Here is a 23,822-nt window from a genome sequence, read left to right as displayed (position 1 = left end):
AATCTCAAAACGATCATCAGATATTGTACACTAAGGTCCAAGCAGTATGTGTCTGTCTTTGTGGACTTTAAGAAAGCGTACGACTCCATTGACCGGGAAGTCCTGCTAAACATCTTAAATGAATTTGGAGTTGATTTGAAACTGCTGGCATTAATTAGAGCCACCCTGACCGATACAAAATCCAAGGTGAAGTTCCACGGATGTTTCTCGTATTCCTTTGACATCAAAACAGGAGTCCGACAAGGTGATGGGCTGTCCCCGATACTCTTCCACTGTGTTCTTGAAAAGATCATCAGAACCTGGCGGGTGAGATTACAGGAAATCAACTACAGTCCATTGAGAATAGGAACCAAATCCAAGGGGATCGCAACAGACTGCTTAGCATTTGCCGATGATATTGCTGTTCTCTCAACCGACATAGAAACCGCTAGAGCTCAAGTTGAAATTTTAAAGGAAATTGCCGAACAAACTGGTTTGCAGATATCGTTTGAGAAAACAGAAGTAATGACTAACATCAAAGAGGCTCCACCAAAACTCCATACAAAATACGGGGACATCACCCGAGTAGACAAATTCAAATACCTGGGTGAGATCATAATGAAAAATGGAGTGGACAAAGAAGCACTTCAGGAGCGAGTACGCAAACTGGAAATAGCCTACCAAACATCCCGCACAATCTACAACAAAAAATGCCTTTCCCAAAACACCAAGATACGTCACTATGAAACAGTTCTGAAGCCAGTAGTTCTATATGCAGCCGAAACCCTGTCTCTAAATGCCAACAAAGGACACCTTGAAGAACTGGAGAAAAGAGAACGCAAAATTGTGAGAGGAATCTTGGGATCAAAGTACAGAAATGGAATCCATCAAAAGAGATCCAACAAGGAAGTCTACAGCAAAATAGAGAAAATTACCGACACAATCAGAAAAAGACGGGCACGATTTTATGGTCATCTGAAAAGAATGGACGGAAGAAAAATTAACTAAAGAAATCTTTCACTTTTTTGATCCAAACCCCAAAACAACAATTCCCTGGTTTAGAAATACCAAAGAAGACCTGCAAATCCTACATATCTCAGCTGAAGACGCCCTCAATAGAGATCTCTTCCGCAAGAAAATATTGACGAACGGGCTAAACCGAGACGAGCAACCGAAGAGAAGACACGGTGCCCCTTGGGCAGAGGAGCATAAGCAGGTCCACTCACAAAGAATGAGGGAAATTTGGGCTCTAAAGAAGGCCAAGTTCAGTGTCAAATGCAACAAGACTTAACGTGGTCCTTGATGACCCCAGCGAATTATATATATATAATAATAATAATAATAATAATAATAATAATAATAATAATAATAATAATAATAATAATAATAATAATAATAATCTATCGCCTCAACTACCGTGTGCGAGTATTTTAAGTTTGACGCCATTTAGCTGCTTGCTCGTTGATTTCGACGTTTCTTTTTACTCTGGACCGAATAGCTTTTTGGCATTTATGGCCAAGTTTTTAATTAATTCTTCCGGTGAACACCAAATGTGTCACAAGAGATCTTTTACATGCCGACGTCGTACGAAATGGAGTCTCGAATGGACTTCCTTTCGCACTTCCAAAATCGGACTAACTCTGGCGGGTTTGTACCCGCTATGTTAAGATCTAGCGCTAATCCACAGAAGGAACTCAGTTTCTAGTAACTCACGGAAGTGGAAACGGGGAAAAGTAAATGACGATGAATGCAACGTTTTCATTTCTATTACAGCAGAACCAGTAGCTTCACCAGTGCTGGATGATGTACTCTCTTGCCTCCTCAATACTCCCAAAGATATCACACAGTACTTTTTTTTCTTTTTTACAAGTTACTTTGCGTCGCACCGACACAGATAGGTCTTATGGCAACAATGTGGCAGGAATGTGCTAGGAGTGGGAAGGAGGCGGCAGTGGCCTTGAGTAAGGTACAGCCTGGTGTAAAATTGGGAAACCACCGAAAACCACCTTCAGGGCTGCTGACAGTGGGGCTCGAACCCACTATCTCCCGAAAACTGGATATGGCCGCATTTAAGCGACTGCAGCTATGGAGCTCGGTCACACAGTAGTAATCCCAGCGATGATCTTATAAAATATAACACAGGTATTCCTTTAAGTGCTCCTGTAAGGCATCTTTTCAGTAAATATAAAGATTTACTTTCCTCCAAAGATGTTTAAGTTTACCGATGAAAATTGTAAGTACCAATTATGTTATTTGTAAAACAATTGACATATTATTTGATACTTCCGCCTCTGTGGTGTAGTGGTTAGTGTGATTAGCTGCCACCTGCCCCCCCCCCCCCTGTAGGTCCGGGTTCGTTTCCAGGCTCTGCCACGTTATTTGAAAAGTGGTACGAGCCTCGGGAGGTGAACTGACTGGAGGGGGTTCGATTCCCTCCTCGGAAGTGGATTTCTGTGGTTTCCCACTTCTCCTCCAAGCAAATGCAGGGTTGGTACCTAACTTGAAGCCACGGCCGTCTTCCTTATCTATCCCTTCCAATTTCCCCCCACTCCACTACAAGGACCCTATTCAACATGGCAGATGAGGTCTGAGGTACTGGTCCTCCTACCTAGTTGTATCCCCCGACTCAAATTCTCACTCTCGCGACACTGTCCTTGAGGCGGTAGATGTGGGATCGCTCTCTGAGTCCGAGGGAAAACCAACCTTCGAGGGTAAACGGATTAAGGGAAGAAGATTATTTGATACGCTAACTATAAAGAATATATAAATGATGGGAAAATCTCATTTCGGAAGTTCCAGGCTATCGTATTTAGTCTCATTGAGTGGTGATAGCCACGTAATATCGTTATACTAAAAAGACATACAAAATGAAGTAATATATTTTCCTCGCAAGCTATTTTGTTATTCTTGTTCTAAATAAAAATCAATAATTTTCTTAAAACTAGCGTTTTGTAAAGTACCGTAATGCCATTGTAATTTAACTAATTAGTTGTTGAAAAAGTAATTTGTAATTGTAATTGAGTAAAATATTTCTCAGTCCTATAAACTTTTTCTTGTATTCTCCCCATTTCTGTATAGGTCTGTGCACTCATTGTGTTGACCCCTCAATCCCTGATGGATCAATCAAATTAGAGTTCAAGACAAAGAGGTTCAAGAGTTGTATTCTAGTACGTATTACAAATAATAGATAGCGTCAATTTGTCATCGACTTGAGAGACCCTTGCGGGAAGAATGATAATTATATTCTGCAGTAGCCATTGCAGAAGAAAAATAATTATGTTTGTTGTTTGGAAACGGGTTCTGAAAATTAATGCGGAAGCGTAATGCACGAAGTTGAATTGTCTAATTATGTGAAGCTTGTGATGCTGCGATAAGAAAAGGAGATTTCGCGCCATTTTACCGAAATGGAAGAGGACCGAACATCGGAAACTGTCGTAATGCCGGACATTTCCGAACCTCTTACGAATGAATCCGACGAACATGGTGTTCTCACTTCGGAATCTCATCAAACAGTGACTTCTGTCGTTCCTGTCGCATCTGTATCGTCTGTTCCTGTCTCTTTACCCGTTGGATCTCTCATTGGAGTTGCTAGTTCCGGAACAACTTTCAATGTTATCACTCCGGATCAGCTCCAGGTTTGTTAAGTGTTGTGGTGAAGTACCTGCGTCTTTATATTTTCTTTCCCTGTGGATTTACGATAAGACTGAACAAATCGTTTTCGTTCACTTGTGTTTTTTTTTGTTTTTTTTTTGGACACCGCACGATTGGTAGAGGATTTTGAGTTGTATGGAATCTGTTCGCATGCATGTTGTCATCGTCAAGCATGAAATCAATATATTACAGCCGGTCATGTGTAGTAATGAGCGCAATTTTATTTTACTTTCCCCATGCATTAGGCCTACTACTTGGTATGATACAAACTTTCTGCTCTTATTTTTGTCGCATTGTTGCATAAATTTCAAGTGAATTTCGCTCTCGCAATTGAAACAAGTCTGGTTGTTAGACAGCTGACAACCCTTCTTATTTATTCACTCTTCTGGGTTATCAGATCTTCAGACATTTTCTAACAGATATTTTCTTCTCAACCTGAACTATATCATCCAGTCGTTATGTTGACGTCAGTAAAATTTTTTGGACCTTTATAAGAATGGCAAATTGATACCTGCTTGACAGTATTTTAGTAATTTGACATTTTGTATGGATTTCTGTTTTTTAAAAAAATCATCCACCTGGAGTCTGTACATAATATCTTTTAGATGTATTATTTCTTTCTTGTATGGGCTTGGGATCTTTTATTATTCTCCATAGCATTCTTTGACTTTTGTTATGAATGTTATATAAGGCAGTACGGCTACCTGAATTATTGTTTCATCCTTTGAATCTCCTTTTTATCTTGTATTGCGATATGGCATGTTTCCACTTGGTTTTTAACTGCACTTTCCATTATTAAATCATTGAAGATCATTTTTAATATCATTAAAACATAGCCTACTGTAGGCCTACTCCAATCTTAATCTCTAGACTTCCTTTCCCATTTTGGAAAAACATTGTGTGAAACATGTACCTAGATCCTGAGTAATCTAAGTCATAATTTCCCCATATTCAGATATAACCAAGCCAGGGTGAATAGGGTCCTTCTCCATTTTACTCTCTCTGAATGAGATTAATGAGAAATGGACCTTAATTTATTCAGTAGAGCAGAGGAAAGCTAAATTTCTTGTACAGGTCCTACGACATGACACCTTTCTACAAAATGTCTTTGAAGGAAAGGTCCTAGGGAAGAAGTCGAGAGGAAGACCACGTCTCTCAAACCTTAAGAACATAATCACTCAGCTTGGTTTTGCTTCCTATGTCACGATGAAAAGGACTGCCGAAGACCGTGGGATGTGGTTGCAAACTTTAGATAATGGATGGATGGATGTCCACCACACCTCATCCATCAATCGGTGTTCCAACCGCGGTCTCATTACTTCGTGGGTCATTCCGTGGTTAGGCCTACAGTTGTGGCACTTTGGAAACTATGAAAAATCATAGAATTAAATAGCTATAGAATCAAGGTTAATATAAGAAACCTCAGGCAATTTTCAGCAGCTGTTCACAAGAACATTTAGTCAATTCCAGTGACAAATCATAATCATCATTTTGAACCAGCTGCAGTTTCCCAGGTGTGGGAAATGAGCGCTCTCCATTTACTTCTGTCCTTGTAGAAGTCTTCTTCCATAACCTGCTGCAAATCCAGTGACAAAGCATATTGTTAAATGGCTTACAGTATCCTGTGGCTTTTATATTTGTCATTCATTCTCAGAATGTTGGGGCCTGTTCCTTTTGGAACCCTTTTTTTCAGAGACCATATATGCATAGTGAGGTTATTGCATAATTTCAAGCATTTTGAGTTGAGTGGTTTGTGTTGTGGGTTCTTGCAGTCACATCCTATTTCATGAACTACGGGTAACAGCTGAATGGTCTGGTATGTGTTCTTGGGAATAGTGATACTAGTCACTGCAGACTGGGAATGGGTATCGTGGTCATATTCTGAGTAGTGGCCTTCCGTGTGTTTATGTGGCTAGGACTACCCAATCTACCAGGTGTCCTTAAACTAGTAGAGTGGAAAATTTTCACTGTAACTATGTGTAAGCAATTCATAGAAATTCAAATCGTGTCATTAGCAAGCTTCAGCCCGCCTGGTGGCCTTGGTTGTTAAGGTGTCGTGTCTAAATGGTCTGACACCATGGTTAGCTGGTTTGAGTTCTGTTGGTTGAAAAAAATTTCCACCGTTAGAATATTGGCCAGCAGGGTAGGAAAAGTGGTGGTGTACAATTTAGAATCGCTAGATTTCATGCGAGAAGCCTGGATTCAATTCCAACCTCTCCATAGTGTTCCTAACCGTTAGCTGCTGTCATCAGGGGCCCGGATTTGATTCCCTGTACTGTCAAAAATTTAAGAATGACAGGATGGCTGTTATATTGTTTAAATGGTACATGCGGCTCACCTTCATTGGGGCTGTGCTGAAATAAGCTGCACTACCTCGCGATGAGAACACAACTTTACTTTACCGTTTCACTATCTCATCATAATCGTCCCACATCCAGATGCCCATGTCGCCCATAGGAATCAAGTACAAGACCTGCACCAGGTGAGCCTAATATATCCTTGGACACTCCCAGCACTAAAAGCCTTACAATAAATAAATGAGCAAGCTTCAGACCTATGGGCACAAGTCCAGTTCTATTTGACTGACCCTTGTAAACCACTTGCTTGAATGCCTTCAACATCAGTGGTACTTTTTGAAGAAAAAACTGGCTGTCAGCAAAGAGGTTATGTCTGGTCGTGTGCAATATTGAGGCAAGACGAGAGTTTGCTTGCTTATTGGAAAGACTGGAGCACATAACACAGTTTCTGCTTGTATGTAAATGAATGATTTGTGGAAGTTTGATGGCTATTGAAATTGATTTCTATGATTGTCTCAGTATAGTCACCAGATGATAATGAATTAGACAATTTGTATGAAACTCCGAATGATGTACGGTACTCAGGTTGAACTGCAAGGATAGTATAGGCCTAGTAGTATAGTGTTACCGGATGATTTAAAAGCAAGAATTTTAAATAGAAGTGAAGAATGAGAAGGTAATCGGTAAATAATAAAGTTTTATTGCAGCCAATGGACATATGTAAATTTTCTACTCTTTACTATATTCATGTAAGGACTTTTCTCTTTTGCTACACTTATTGAAGTGGTATCATTCACATATTTTCTCACACAGTTTGCACACGCATTCGTCGCTTGGATCGTGATATATCTCTTTTACGCATAGCTTATGATGGAAACCATGTACTGCCAGCCTGTTGATAGCGCTGCGCATGATCTTATTTGGGCCCATCCAGTCTCTGTTTGTCATAGCATCCGTCACGTAGAACTCCGGCCAGATTTCTTCTCTTTTGCTTAACCTCAGATTTAGGTGAGCAGTGGCTTGGGGTGTCGATGGCACAGAGAGATATCTAAGGTCCTCGATAAGGAAAGGCTCCTGAGCTAGTTCATAAGCTAGTCTAGATGGAGATGTCTTAGAAATACCTAATATTCTTTTCAGGAAGGTAGCTTTCACTTTTTCAAGGGTAGTTATGTCAGATGTTGATAATTTGTCCCAGATTAAATCTATGCCATATGTCAGAATGGGTAGTATCTTTGCATGAAAAAGTTTCATTGCCGAGCCTATTGATATTTTGGTTGGGTCTTGTATATCGTAAATTCCTCTTATTGCTGCTGCTGCTGCTCTTTCCCTCACATGTATTTTGAATGTGGATCCTGACGTTTGTAGAGTGATGCCAAGGTAACGAAAATTATTTACTGTAGTTAAATCTACCCCTGCATATGAAATTCTATCTGTCGCTGCTATTCTTCCTCCTTTTCTGAAGACCATACAGACTGTTTTGTTCTTATTAACCTGGAAGTCGTTTGTTTCGGCCCATTCCTGTAGTCTGTCTACTGCGATCTGAAGGTCTTCTCTGTTTCTCGAACCTATTATCATGTCATCTGCGTAGGCATACAGCACTGTTGGCAAATTATCTGTTATTCTTGTGATGTCTTTTGTAGCTACGTTAAAAAGTGTAGGACTAATGGGGTCTCCTTGTAACACACCGTTTGTTTGAGTGATGGGGGAAGAGAGTGATACCCCATCATCTATTCTCACGCTATTATAGGCTAGAAGGTTATTTATTATAATCTTAAGTTCGTTGTCTGCTCCAATCATGCCGTCTAATTTTTCCATTAATTTTGATCTGTTGAGCATGTCGAAAGCCTTACTGAAGTCAATGAATATAGCATAAAATTTTCCTTTTGGGTGCCTAAGTGCTTCTTGCACTTCATCTAATAAATTAGCGACAGCTTGTAGAGTTCCTCTGCCTTTCCTGAAACCGAATTGTTCTTCTGGGAGATGATCATCTATTAGTTCGTTAAGTTTTTGATTAATGATTTTTGTATATACTTTCATTATACGAGTTTTTGTCATCAGGTTCTCCTTTTCCCTTGTAATCAGTAAATGCCACAATGATGTAGAAGTTTGTGGGGAATGGAAAGGGTATTCTGTGCAAGCATGGCATCGGCCATGGCCGTATTCATACAGGCTGGACTGTACAATATTGAGCATCACCGCACTGCAGGTAGATGTAGATCAAGGAATCCATTGTTTACAAGAAAGTTATGTTAATGTATGCCGTGCATTGAAGTTGTAAGGAATACTTAATTTGTATTACCACCTGTACATTTTAAAATCAGCCAAGGCCATTATCCATTATGAAATAACTTTCTTCTTGGTTTAATATCACAATAAATAAATATTTTAATGCCAGTATGGCAGATATTTTGACAGATAGTAAAACCCAGTATGATTCTGGTGCCCCTACAATATGCTAATCCCAAAATAAGTTCTGATATGTTCATTAGTTTTAAATTGAGAAACCAAAGTAATAGTTGGTATTAGTGATCATGAAACTGTTTTTGTCGTAGTTAAAAATAAATGTGATAGAAAGGAAGGTCTTAAAAGTAGGACTATTATGCAGTACCATATGGCTGATAAAACAGGCATGAGAGAGTTATTAAAAGGTAACTATGATAGGTGGAAAACAATAAATAAAAATGTACACAGACTAGGATGGGTTTAAAGCAATTGTTGAGGAATGTGAAAAAAAGGTTTGTACCTTTAAAGGTGGTAAGGAATGGTAAAGACCCACTTTATTATAACAGAGAAATAGAGACTGAGAAGGAGTGCAGATTGGAAAGAAATAAGAGTTAATGGCTGTGGAAGTAAGGAGAAATTGAAGGAACTTACTTGGAAACTTGAATCTAGCGAAGAAGTCAGCTAAGGATAACATGATGGCAAGCATAATTGGCAGTCATACAAATCTTAGTGAAAAATGGAAAGGTATGTATAGGTACTTTAGGGCAAAAGCAGGTTCCAAGGAGGACATTCCAGGAATCATTAATGAACAGGGGGAATGTGTATATGAGGATCTTCAAAAGGCAGAAGTATGTAAAGATTGTTGGTTACAAGGATAATGTTCAGATAAAGGAGGTGACTAATGCTAAGGAAGTATTAAAATTTACCTATGATAACAATGACATTCACAATAAGATACAAAAGTTGAAAACCGGAAAAGTGGCTGGAATTGATAGTATTTCTGGGGATATACTAAAGACCGTGGGTTGGGATATAGTACCCTATCTGAAGTAATTTGATTATTGTTTGCATGAAGGAGCTATACCAAATGAATGGAGAGTTGCTATAGTGGGCCCTGTGTGCAAAGGAAAGGGTGATGGACATAAAGCTGAAAATTACAGGCCAGTCAGTTTGACATGCATTGCATGCAAGCTTTCGGAAAGCATTCTTTCTGATTATACAGGGCCTTTATTTATGTTTGGAGGGACTTTCTCGCTCGACTTTGGCCGCAAGTGATGGTTCAGTTGCCGTCTACCGTGTGTGCGTATGTACGGCAGAATACGGTGCTCAAAATCATTATCATGCATTTTACTCACCATGCTTACAGTTTATGCTCAAAAATCATTATCATGCATTTTACTCACCATTTTTACAGTTTATGCTGAAAATGTTCCCCATGCGCTGCCAAAATAATCGCCATCTCCTAATGAAGTTTTCTGTTACTCTACCAAGTTCTTCAGCACTGATGGATGCAATTGCAACTCGTATATTGTCTTAAAGTTCATCTAGTGTGTGAGGGTTGTTCCCATAAACTACATTTTTTAACATTCCCCACAAATAAAAATCACATGGCATTAAATCTGGGCTACGAGGGGGCCACAGATTTTTACTTATGATCCTCGTTCCAACCACGCTTCAGTAAGGCGATAACGACCTTTACGTCTATTTTTATTGTTTACTGAACCTGTAGGTTCGTATCTCTTGGCCAGATGTTTTATTGTCCAATTGACAGGAATGGGTCTCCCTGGAAATTTCGCTCGAAACTTTCGTCTTGTCCTAGCGCAAGATTTTCTGCACTTAATGTAAGTATTATGCAGATATTCACGTTCACATAACAAATATTTCACATACATTACAGCACTATACACAATCATAATAAAACACTATACAATATGACATACAGTATGCAGTAGCTTCATTGAACACCCTATCTCGGAGCTCAGCTCTCAACAACTGCAGAGTGCCGGGAACTGCGCGCCAACGGCTGGTAGCAACCTGTCATCGGCAGCCAAGTTCGAGCGATAAAGTCCCTTCCAAGCATAAATAAAGACCCTGTATTAGACATGTTTGCTAAATTAATAACTGGTTCAATAGAAGACAGTTCAGGTTTAGGGAAGGTTGTTCTACTGAAGCTCAACTTGTAGGATTCCAGGAAGATATAGCCGATATCGTGGATTCAGGAGGTCAAATGGACTGTATCGTGATTCACCTGTCTAAGGCGTTTGATAGGGTGAATCATGGGAGACTACTGGCAAAAATGAGTGCAGTTGGACTAGACTAAAGAGTGACTGAATGGGTGGCTATATTTCTAGAAAATAGAGCTCAGAAATTAGAGTATTCAGCGCTTTATTTGATCCTGTAATAATTAAGAGAGGAATTCCTCCAGGCAGTATTATTGGACCTTTATGTTTTCTTATATATATAAATGATATGAGTAAAGAAGTAGAATCAGAGAAGGCTTTTTGTGGATGATGTTATCCTGTATAGAGTAAGATAAATAAGTCGCAAGATTGTGAGCAACTGCAAAATGACCTGGATAATGTTGTGAGATGGACAGCAGGCAATGGTATGGTGATAAAACAGGGTTAAATGTCAGGACAAGTCCTCTCAGTTTTAATTACTGCGTTGATGGGGGTGAAAGTTCCTTATAAGGAACCCAGTAAGTACCTAGGTGTTAATACAAGGAAAGATCTTCATTGGGGTAATCGAATTAATGGGATTGTAAATAAAGGGTACAGATCTCTGCACATGGTTATGAGGGTGTTCAGGGGTTGTAGTAAGGATGTAAAAGAGAGGGCATAGAAGTGTCTGGTAAGACCCCAAATAGAGTATGGTTCCAGTGTATGGGACCTTCTTCAGGATTACTTGATTCAAGAACTGGAAGAAATCCAAAGAAAAGCAGCTAGATTTGTTCTGGGTGATTTACGTAACAAAAAGAGTAGCACTACAAAAACGTTGCAAAGTTTGAGTTGGTAAGACTTGGAAGAAAGATGATGGGCTGCTCGACTAAGTGGTATGTTCTTAGTTGTCAGTGGAGAGATGGCGTGGAATGACATTAGTAGACGAATAAGTTTGAACGGTGTCTTTGAAAGTAGTAAAGGTCACAATATGAAGTTCAATTTGGAAATTGGATCAAATATTCGTTTATAGGAAGGGGACTGGGCGACTGCTCTAAATGCAGTTGAGTAGTGATTGATAGATTGATTGATCAATCAGTTACAGAACCCGATAAGTTGTACATATAGATCTGTGGTATCCTTTCACAGCAGTCAATCAGTGGGGAATTTCAATATGTCTGATTTATCTGGTTATAGAAGATTCCCAACTGCTCGTAGCTGGACTTGTTGAGTTCACATGCCATGTGTGGAATCATTGTTAGGCGTTCCACGTTTTGTTTAGTTCCTCGTTAATCATCATATCAACTACTATGGTGTGATGTGTTATGTTGTTTCTTCAATCTTCTTAAAATGTATGGAAATAATTGGAGTGTCAGGCTTCTCAAAATGAGTAGGTAAGTCAGTCTTGTTTTTATTTTATTTGGTGTAAGGTTTCCAGGACATTTGTTCTTATCAAATACCACTCTTCTTCAAACCATTTTTTGCCTTTTTTGTTTTTATGGGAATTGTGGCTTGTCTCAGGTGATTCCCAAGTGCCTGCATTGCTTCTTCTCGTCGTGAGTTATGAGTGTTTCTATTTTTCCCAGCTCATCTAATTTTTCTTCTACTTTTCCAACGTCTGTTTTCCTTGAAACCAATTGTACTGCTCATTTTTGTTTTGTTTGTAATTTACCCTGGATTTTAATTTTCATTGGAATTTGTTTTCTCAAAGGAGCTTGTTTTGCTGCCCATAGAAGGGTTATCACCTTTGATTGGATCCCTTTATAAGTACAACATCTATAATACTTTTACTGTTAAGAGATTATGTTGGAACATTGCGATTATTTAATAGAGTGAAGCTTTGTTCCATTACCAGTTTAGTTTTGTAACTGGGAATATCTAGTCTGCAATCACCAGCAATGACTAGGGGAGTATCCTGTGTACAGTTTACAATTAATTGATCTAATTTATCTATTATGTCCATAGCTGTTGTATTTGTTTGGAAATAAGTTGATATAGTTGTGTTTTGCTTGTATGAGTAGGCAATGTTCCTTTTGAACAGATGAGATTACTGGGATTATCCATGGTTCTGAAGACCAGTTATTCCTCCTATATGTCGTCCTTTTTCTCCTTGTTTGGCTTGAAGGTGGAAGATGATAAAGTTGTATCCATTCAGAAAATCTATTGATGCCATATCCCTCTATATTCTTTAACATGATCATGTTTTCCATTTCTTTGCACTTTCTCAATCTGTGCTCTGTTGTCTTACCCAAGAGACACTCCTTCGCTTCTCCGAAATAAGCGGAAACGTCTAACAATAATTCTTACTGGCCAAAATTTTGCTTGTCCTTTCTAGACAGTCAAAAGGAATTCCTACTTTGAATGATTTACTGCTGCTTTTACTTATTTCTTCGCATATCACATTGTCTTCTATTCCCTTTCTAGAAAGGAATTTTCTCATTGATTCCGTTGTGGTGTCTTGTCTGTCTTCCCATGAAGAGCCAGGCCATCTTGTCAGTTGCCTTTAAATCGTGGTCTTTTGGACCAATGCCTGTTGTAGCAAATTGCTGTGACTATCGTTTTCCTCTACGACTCACTACAGTCAATGGATTCTCTGTCATATCCGTTACCACTGCTTAATCTGAGGCATGGATCATTTATTCAGACAGGTTTCAAGAACATAGTACATTCCCTACATCAGTGAAGTCCAGTAAAAAAAAAAAATATAACACTTTCTTTTGTTTAGACCAAATCTGAAGAAGTATTATATCATAATTCATCATATCAATGAATAAACAAACATTATTGATATATTAGGAAAATTATCATTACATAACATATACATATTTAGATGATGTTGAATGAGAATACCTGAATAAATTGAAGATCTTAAAGTTTTATATATTTCTTCTATTTTCTTTTCTTCCTTACATGATTACACGCTAGTTTATAAAATGGGTTCTCACCTGTACTTGCATTCAAACTTGATTCATAGTGATTTTTTTATTTTTTGAGCAAGATAAATTTCTAACTTTTCTAAAATATTCATGAATTTTCCCTTTTTGGCCAAATGTATTAATTCCATGTCATTAGAAATGTCTGTACATTTATGATTCTTTTCAGCCAGTTATCCTAGGGGTACCATTACATTAGTACAATCGTCATTGTACTTATTTATTTTATGCCTTTGTATGTGGCGAAGTTAGGGCTCACGGCCCTCTCTTACACTTAACCACTACATACAGTACATAATCGCATAATTTGGAAAAATAACATTAACAGTCCCTAGGAACTACCTAAATGTATGGAGTAATATAACAGATTATAATTGTTATTTTTAATGATGAACCGTCTTACTAATAAACGGCGTATAACTTTTATACAACGTTTATACACCGTTTATGTGAAATTCGTTACTAATAAACTGTGTGTAAGCCTTCTGTGTATACATCTGGTATAGTTATTCATTGAATTGCTTATACAGACCAGGACCCTTGTATAGGCGTTGTATAACAGTGAGTAGTGGAAAAAGAAACGAGTGAGCAGTTCATTTTCGTGGTATTTATTGTCTACAGTAATATAATCATGGTGAAATATTCGACTTATCCATTTAACATTGAACACACATTGAAAGAATGGACGATAACATTGATGATCTTCACAATATTTTAAACATAGAAGACATACACCATTCAGAGGTTATGGAGGCTAGACATCTTCGTAAAGTAAAACACTTTAAAAAGAGACGGAATGGCAATGAATAACTATAAAAGAAATTATGGTTGAGCATATTTTTGTGTAATAATGTGTTACTGCTAAATAGACTTTTGATATTGCGAGTTTATTATACATTATCTGCCCCTACAAAGACCTTTCTCAAATTTGAGTACCTATAAAATGGGACATATTCCTCAAGATAAAAAATGGCATAACTTGAAAACCATACGTGATATGATTTCCATACTTTGTAGTTGAATACGCAGAAATATGATGTATAAATGCCTAATAGAAATTTTTTTTATCAAGCCTTTCTTTTAAGCTACAAAACAGTTTTTCCTTCCTCCTGAAAAGTAAGGATTTTGGAATGTGTACCCTTTTCAACTCGCCGATTCAATTAAAATTGCTTACGTTTTCTGTGCAAATATTATCTAGCCTATCTACATCACCTAACAATAGTTCTAAATCACACTTGCACTCATACACACTTTCATACAAGCCAATCATGTATTTAAGAGGAAATCTCGACAAGACCGTTTGAGACTGTTGAAGTGCTATTATGTATACTGACAGGGAGTGTGTTCCATAGCCTTGCCCCAGACACTTGGAAAGAGTGGTTGTATACAGATGAATGCTTAACTGGTATCATAAGGGTAAAAGTCGATCTGGTATTATGTCCATGGATAGATGAGAGGAAGTTAAAATGCGAGGATAGGTATTCAGGTGTAGATTCGTTCAGAAGTCGAAAAATTAGTGTCGGAGTATGCAAATTTCTTAGGTCGATTTTCAGCCAGGATAGCTTCTTGTAATAAGGGAAAATATGTGTTCAAAGAAAATATAAATCATATGAAAGAGTTCATTGCCCTTTGAAGTTTCATGGTTTGTTTTGCAGTTGCATCAGTTAATACAATATCACAGTAATAAATTATTGGAAAAATGAGAGTTTGAATAAGTTTTATTTTCATGCTGTGTGGAAGATTGGATTGTTTCATTTTTAGGGGGTGAAGAGATGCATACACTTTTCTGCAGACACTTGTTATATGGTCATTCCAGTTTAATGTGTCATTCATGACAAGGCCGAGGTTTTTTACAGACTTCTGAAAAGGTATAGCTTCACTACCGAGCATGAGGTTAGGCTGCTGTATGATGTTTAGCTTATTTAAAAGTCTAGATTGTCCTATTATGATTGCTTGCATTTTCTTCAGGTTAATTAATAGACAGTTCTCTTTAGCATACGAGCTAATTGAATTTAAAGTAGAGTTCATATGATGGGTTGCTTTGTCAATCTCGGGGACTTTAAAGTGTGAGTATATCTGAAGATCGTCAGCATAAAGATGATAGTTGCAGTTGTTCAGATGAGGAGAAATGTAATAAATATAGATTAAGAATAAAAGAGGTCCAAGAATAGACCCTTGGGGAATGCCAGATAGCTTAGTCCTCCATTCTGTAGTCTTCATGTTTGATACAACTTGCTGTCGTCTGTTTTTGAGGTATGAGCCCAAGAGCTGAATAGCAGAATGAGCTATGTGAAGTTTTTGTAACTTAGCTAACAATATGTCTATATTTACAGTGTCAGACGCACTGCTAAAGTTTAGAAGGATAAGTATAGTCAGTTTTCGTCCATAGCCCGTCTGTAATCCGTGATTTTGATTAGTGTTGTTGCAGTACTGTGTCCTTTCTTAAAACCAGACTGTAAGGGATCAAGTACAGAATGTTTTTCCAAGTATTAACAATAGTTCGTCTCTACTTCTTCACCAGGCAGTTTGGTCACCTTGTCTTTTTCATCATCTAGCATTTTGGTCACAGCTTTTTTTTTTTTTCTCACCTGGAGTTTCTGAACCAGAACTAAAATTGTAAATCATAGTTTATTAATAGAAGAATTAAATGTATATTCATACTTTGCATCATGTATTGTGAGATTCATATATTGTGTTACATATTGCAAACTCTATAATTCCAAATTTGTATTCCTATATTGATACATCACAGCAGAAACTGCAAAATGTGTAAATGAAAATGTCCAGATATATTACGTCTGATGGCCCGAAGATAACCGAGCATAACCGAGAATGTTATCTTCTTTGTATTCAGGGTATCGTTAAACTACCTATTCTAAGAATTCTCTTGTCCAAATCAACATTTTCTTCTTTTTACAGGGTGGGGAATGTTTGCTATCTAGTCTCTCAATATGTTGGTGTATTCTAGCCGTTTCTTGTTGAAGTAACTACAAAACATGATACAGTGATGGATGAGGCTTCCCCACAAGTGTGTTCATTCTCCCATGCCACATTTAACATGTGTTTATGGTTTGAGGTAGATTATCTCCCTAGTCCTAATATACCTGTTCCACATGACTGGAGAAAACTTACGGCTGTTGCCGGCCTCTTCTGCGGCTAAGTCCCTTAACGTATTAATCTTCCATGTTGTCAAAGATCAACGGACGCAGGATGGTCAAGTGGGCAACAGAACATTATAGTAATTCAGTTCCTTTGATGACAACAGATTATCTGTAATTGAGACTTCTGACCTACTATGGAGGGATCTGGACAGAAAGGCTGGGTCTCGCAACATTGCGAACCAGGACACATGAGATCAGATGCCCACTTGTACCTTCCATTTTACTTAATCATGAACTTAACTTTTAATGTATATTCCATAATTTGAATCTTAATGTCATTTTAATTCAAGATGTTTTACTGAAGATGACTCTTAGCAAGTTGAAACATGTCTAACACTTGGAGTGGTGGTGGTGGTGGTGGCGGTTCTTGTTTTGAGAGGGTGTACAATTAGGCAACCATCCTCTAATTAACACTCATCCTATAGGATGATGCTGATGTATTGACTTGCAAGGATAATAAATACTGTTTTGGTATTAATGTAAGAAGGGAAGTTTTGTCACCTGATACTGTTACTGTAGCATTGAAACTCCCACGCTGGTCACATCTCCATAAAGTACCAATTACATAGACTTTCTGTTGTATACATTACCTCGGTAGATCAGTTTTCTGTGGCCTTTAGTTGTCCTCATAAACCTAATTTCCCCTTGGTGGTGCTTCATAACTGAACGAGTATTTAGATGAATATTGAATTTTCATGACCGCATTATAACCAAAATTGACTTTCAACCTATTAGGTCATGTTGTGTACGTATAGTACACGTTTTGATGTTAAGTACAGAACAAAAAGGGCCAACTGGACACCAGTGGGATCCGAACTCACAACCTTCCGATTTTGCGTCTGTTCTACCATTTGAGCCATGGTGGCCTATGTCATCTTTGTTTTTATGGAAAGTATCTAAGCTACAAGCCTGGCACTATTCTACTTACCTGGCATAGGGGTTAGCATAATGAACAAGGCGGTTCCCACAGGGTGAGGCCCTTGCATTCCACTTTGCTTGGGTTGACAAGTTTTAGATAATAAATTGCATAGATTGAAAAATACAGCCCACAGTCAAAGATAGTGTCAATAGTACAATATTCAAACACCGACACCATGCATAATTTCCACCCACCTATCATTAACTTGATTGACGTAACACTGATAAAAGAAGAATCCAAAATGTTGAGGCGTCCCATCTTAACGTCGTCATCACAACAGTAACAGACTCAGAATTATTAGCAATCACCGAAAAGGAAACAACTTAATTGTAAAAAAAAAAAAAAAAAAAAGCAGAATAAATTAATAAAACAACTTTTTTTTTCTGACAAAACTTACATTATCAAAAAATTTCCTACAACTAGAATTCAAAACAACTTAAAACAATTTCTTAAAGGTCTAACTTCCCTCTTAAATGACAAAAAAAAAAAAAAATTGAACTAATCAATATGAACCCAGGACTCCCTAAAGCTAGAACACAACCCAAGATCCACAAAACTGACGTCCCCATGAGACCTATCATTAATAGCCCGAGCCCTTTATATAAAACCTCGCAGTACATACAACAGGTTTTCTTTTTAATTACAGGTTTCTAGCCAATAAATCCATTAAGATTAATTGAAAATCTTTTAAAAAAATCTAAGTTCAACCTAACCATGCAATTCACTCTTCCGGTATTAAAAACATGTATCCAAGTATCCCTATAAAAGAAACCATAGATATAATATACAGTAATTTAATAAAGTATAGTTAACTATCCATACAAGAAATTCAGGAAGTTATGTCCATTCTGAAATTGATTCTAAGTAACTGCTTCAGTTTTAATATCATTTCCAACAGAATGGAACCGAAAATCTAATCCCAGTAACCTCCTTGAGGTTGGAAACTATTCTGGTTTAATCTATCTTATTTCCCACCACTGATCTCCTCCTGATGATGATGATGATGATGATGATGATGATGATGATGATGATGATGATGATGATGATGATAATAATAATAATTTATAGCCATTGTAGGACTATACCCCTCTCACAACAGAACCGACAAGAATGGAGAAAGATTAATAAGCTTCTGCGAGAATTTTGAGTTAAAGCTGACGTCAACCCATTCTCTGGCCCTTCCACACAAGAAAACAACCTGGAAATCACCAAATTTTCACTTAGGAGAATTTCAGACAGATCATGTAGCGATTTCTAAAAGAAAACAGAAAGAAATGATGAATTTTAACTCAATAAACTCGGATGACGAGGCACATGGCCTACAACTGAGATGACAAGTTTGGCCCGCGCATTGCCAATGCTCAGATATCTTTCTATAGTCCACTCAGTTTGTAAGGGATGGCTCTTGCATTAAGATTTTCGTACACTAGAAGGTTGACACGAGGTTATGTCGAAGTTTCCCCTTGTTTGACCTTCACACCATGTGTATAGGGTGACTCGGAAATATTTCAAATTTCTTTCAAGCCAGTAGTCAATATGGCAACTAGCAGTGCGCGCATTTCTGTGCACGAAGAATTAGTGAAGTTAATTAACAGTGTTTTAGATAGTGATTCCAACGATAGTGTAAGTAAAGATCTTCAGGAATTATAAGACGATAATTTGTGTGAGGAATTGTTGAGTGTAAATAGTGTTAATGAGTCAGGAAATGTACATATCACTAGTGACTCAGAGAGTGATGATGAGCAAAACCTTCACGCCAGGCCTCCACAACTAATCTATCACACAAGAACATCATTTTAGGTGAATACATGTAGTCATTCACCTTATGAAAAAAATTCACGTTAATATCTTGTATAGTTTTCTTTTAACAATATATTTTACATTGTGCTGCACAAACAGCTTCTCCACTGGTATTTAAATCTGAGTCAGTGTGGCATGCAGGGGTATTTAAATGAGAGTCCATTGTGTTAAAGTGAAAAAGGGTGTCATTGACTCAGATCACCTGACAGACCCAAACTCAGAATAGTCAGAAACACAAGAATTGATCCGGAATTTCTTAAACAAAATTCAAACATTTTCCTTGCAAATATCTCCAACCAAAATCCTTCCAATAGGGGAGAATTAAAATATATATACTCATAGGAACTTCCCGGGTTTTTGGTGTTCTTCCTTGAAATAGCAAACGTAGATGGTGGAACAAGACCTGTGACAAGGCCATAGACCTTCGAATTCAAGCCTGGCAAAAATAGAACAAAACTGGCATGAATTCCTCAAAGTCCAGAAAGAAGTCCCAAAAAATGCAAATATGATCAAAATAAACTAAAAGAAATAGATCAAAATGTCTTGAACAATACAAGAAACTTTTACAAAACATTTGCTGAGGAACTATCAAATTACCAAGCACCTAGTTTGTTTCAAACGCCCGGATGGGCTCCTAGAAACAAATAACAAAGAAAACTGCAAACTACTTCCATGAACTTTTAAACTGCAAACCTCCTGTAGAACAACTATCATTTGAACAACCTACTCCAAATTCAGAACCCCCCTTACTAGAAGAAATCAATCAAATAATCAGTGAACTTAAAAATAACAAAGCCCCTGGGGAAGATAGTATCATTGCTGAAATTTTGAAATTAGGAGGTGAAAGCTTAATTCGGAGAATTCAAGTAATTCTTGAAGACGTCTGAATTATGGAGAAAATTCCTGAAGACTGGAAATGTCCTTAATCATCCACTCCACAAAAAAGGGGATAAAACAGACATTAATAACTACAGAGGATTATCCTTACTATCAGCTGTGTACAAAATTCTCTCCAAAGACCTACTCATCAGACTTGAAAAACAAACTGAACACCTAATTGGCTAATATCGGGCAGGATTTAGATGAGGCATGTCTTAGTGTAGAACAAATTCTCAATCTCAAAACCATCTTGCAAATCTGTAAAACTGACAATCACTGATCACTTTTGTATACTTCAAGAAGACTTATGAATCAGTACACACACACACACACACTATTCCATATTCGAGAAGAATTCAAAGTTGACAAGAAAACAAGAGACTTAATTCATAAGACGCTGACTGGCACAGCATCAAAAGTTAAATTTCAAGGTGAACTTTCTGACCCTTTTGATATTACCACAGGACTTCAAGGAGATGGCTTATCCCCGTTATTGTTCAATCTTGTGCTTGAAAAAGTTATCAGGATATGGGAAAATGACACAAAGGGAATAACTATTGGTGGTAGACTACTCAAAAATACAATTCATTTGCCTTTGCAGATGATCTAGCTATTTTTTCTAACAGACAAGCAGTTTAAGCCCTTGAAAAACATGAAATTGCAGCTAAGACTGGGCTCCAAATATCATATGAAAAACTCAGTACATGGAAGGATCCACTCGTTATCTAGATGGGAAACATCTAAAAACTAAATTCGGCAAAATTAATCAAGTGAATAAGTTCAAGTACCAAGGAGAAGTGATTCAGCCATCAGGCTTGAATCATGAAGCAAATAAGGAGAGGATCTCAGAATTACAGAAGGCCTGTAGACTCACCTGGAACGGATACAACAGAAAAATAAATATCCAGGAATGCAAAATTAAGACGTTACAACTCGGTTATCAAACCTGAAGCACTATATGCCTCGGAAAACTTTATCATTGGAAGCAGATCACTTATTAAAGACATAGTGAAAGAGGAGAGGAAAATCTTTGGTCCAGTCTGCTCAGAGGGAATCTGGATAAAATGGAAGTCTCGGGAACTTTAATCAGCATTCTGAAAAGATCAGACGCAATCAGGAAAAGGCGATTAAAGTTCTATGACCCCATTTTCAGAATGAACGCAGACAGGCTTACCAAAAGGATTCTCAACCTTGTTCTCTCATTGAAAGTCAAGAACAACTGGCCTAGCAAAATAGAAAAAGACCTTTCAGGAAATTGGCATTCCACAGGACCAATAAATCATGGACTGAAGAACGGAGGAAAATGTTCATTGCCTTGATGAAGAGATTTTGGGAGAAGAAAAATCAACATCAGTTAAATAAGTTCTGTCGCGCTGCACAGATGGGCATAACGCAGTATAAAATAATAATAATAATAATGATAAAACCTATTTACAGAAATGTCTTATTCTCATACTTGAACATTGGTGCAATTCCTACTTTTGTCCATTGAGAATACACCTTTCCCAAACCTCATTTGAATTCTGTGACACTTTTTGTTTGGACTCTCTTATCACTTTTTGAAGGTAGGATTGCTGAGTGATCCTATCACTGGCTTCTCATGAAAGTAGTCACTATTCAAATTCTGGCCAGTAAGAGATTTTTGAAATGAAGTCATATCCAAGTGACTTGGATTCTATATAAAACTGAGTTCCTGTAGTGTAATAATAATAATAATAATAATAATAATAAATAATAATAATAATGAGCACAATTGGAAGAAATACATCTCTTTTTTGTACATCTACTTGGGACACCAGAGAGAAAAAAAGGATCATCGGGAGAATTATAGAAAACTTACGGAAGAGTAAGTGCAACATTAGTTGGAGTGCAGAAATCAAGGAAGATACGAGGGAATCACAAATTACAATAGAAGATTTAAATGACAATCTAGAAACTGGCAAATGAATCGCACTACAAACAAAGATCAACAAATGATGGGACGGGTGATTTCATAGAAAGTTATCAGAGAGAATGTAGTAGTACTGGACTGACAGGAAACTGATAAACCCGTGTTATAAAATGGACTGCAGTGTTCAATGAAGGCCACAAAATGTAAATAAATACATAATCAATTAACATCAATATTATTATTTATTTATGTCCCACAAACTACTTTGACAGTTTTTGAAGACATAAAGATGCCGGATATTTGTCCAGCAGTTGTTTTATGTGCCTATAAGATCTACCATCTTTGTAACAGCCTGACTTCTGTAGTCTTGAGTCTAGATTCATGTAAATTTCCAAGTTTGCTTTAATTTTTTATGTGCCTTGCTCTCTTAAGTACATTATTCTACCAAATGCATTTTTTTTCTTTCTTTTTTTCCTTACCTTTCTTATCTTTATAGACTATAGTTTGTTCTGAGATACATGCTCATTATTTCTTGTATTACATCCCTATATGACACCCATTGTAATAACCTGGACCTGCTTGTTCTGTCCATGTTGTAGAACTTCTCTTCCGGACACTCGCAGGAGATCAGGCATGTGCAAATAGGACATTGGAATGGTCAGGTGGCGCTGTTGTCGATGTGTAGTGTGTATTTGACGGGCATCCAGTTGGGAGTATTGTTACTGTTTGGTATTGAAGTGAAGAGTGTCGATTTCACTGCTTTAAAGCATGTTTTCAAAAGGTGATCAGCGTTCGTGGATTAACACGTTGTCCGGGCGCGCGCTACTCCATTCTTTCCTGTGGACCGGCAACAGAAGCACACCTAGTATGAGAAGTAGGATGAAATAGAAATACATGTAACTTTTAAACGACATCAAAATGACCTGTAAATGGTTCTAGGACTCTGTTTTCATTCTTATTTGTCCATCCATCAACCTCACTGTCCTTACTATCACTGGCAACTTCTCTCATATTATTGTCGCTGTCAACAGACTCGTCTGAACTGAATGCCGCACTTTCACTTCCACGCGTATATTTTGATGTTGATGGACACATCTTCACAATCACTTATATTTACACTTTCGCAATCACTAGGGACATCAGGTAAACTATCAGCTTGCAATTCTCCAAATATTTCATCATCGTTCAAGCTATCTTTGCTATGGCGCGCCATGCTGACACCTGACAATACACTCGGTCATGCGGTACTGAGTGTTATGAAACCACAATTCCTGTGCCGAAAGTATTGTCAAGGAAAGAATATATCTATCTAAATTCTCACTCAAGAATGAAGAAATGTGAGAAAACCTTAATTTACGTAGCCAGTCGCCCGCGCATCGGTACAAAACTATGTTAATTAACGTAGCCCGTCATTAATGTGTGAAAATAGAGGTTGATTACATGAAGTCCATGGCGAGAATGTATTACTGTATAGGATGGTTACATGATGGGTCAAGGCGTTTTGTGCAGGTCGGAATGAGGTCTTGGAACCCCCTCCTTACTCACCAGACAAGAGTCCTTGTGACTTTGACCTGTTTCCGAAGTTGAACGAACCCCTTCCAGGCCACCGATTTCCTGATGCGCCATCTGTACTCCGTGCAGTAGGGCGCTCTGTCGCTGTCATCAACAGAGAACTCCTTGCCAACTGTCCCCAACAGCTTCCCTGAACCCCTTCCAGGCCACTAATTTCCTGATGCGCCATCTGTACTCCGTGCAGTACGGCGCTCTGTCGCTGTCATCAACAGAGAACTCCTTGCCAACTGTCCCCAACAGCTTCCCAACTTTTGGTAGAAGGTATTAAACTTTGCAGGTGACTACATTAAAGGAATGTAATGCAGTTGTACTTGTTAGTTCGTTGGATATTTTGTTCTATCAATATTGCCACTACTTTATT

The 23,822-nt window shown here is 37.8% G+C and overlaps 1 protein-coding gene across 1 annotated transcript in view; it reads left to right on the top strand.

Moving 5' to 3' along the window:
• The first annotated feature begins 3,286 nt into the window (after window positions 1-3,286).
• Window positions 3,287-23,822, top strand: part of Deaf1 (deformed epidermal autoregulatory factor 1) — a 165,640-nt gene continuing 145,104 nt past the window's right edge. Inside the window, exon 1 of the mRNA XM_067135806.2 lies at window positions 3,287-3,614. Within this exon, the coding sequence (XP_066991907.1) occupies window positions 3,384-3,614 (231 nt within the window). The 5' untranslated portion in view covers window positions 3,287-3,383. The remainder of the gene's footprint in view (window positions 3,615-23,822) is intronic.

The sequence above is a fragment of the Anabrus simplex genome, chromosome 1, assembly GCF_040414725.1.
Source record: "Anabrus simplex isolate iqAnaSimp1 chromosome 1, ASM4041472v1, whole genome shotgun sequence".
NCBI lineage: Eukaryota > Metazoa > Arthropoda > Insecta > Orthoptera > Tettigoniidae > Anabrus > Anabrus simplex.
This window is presented reverse-complemented; position numbering and strand designations above follow the sequence as displayed.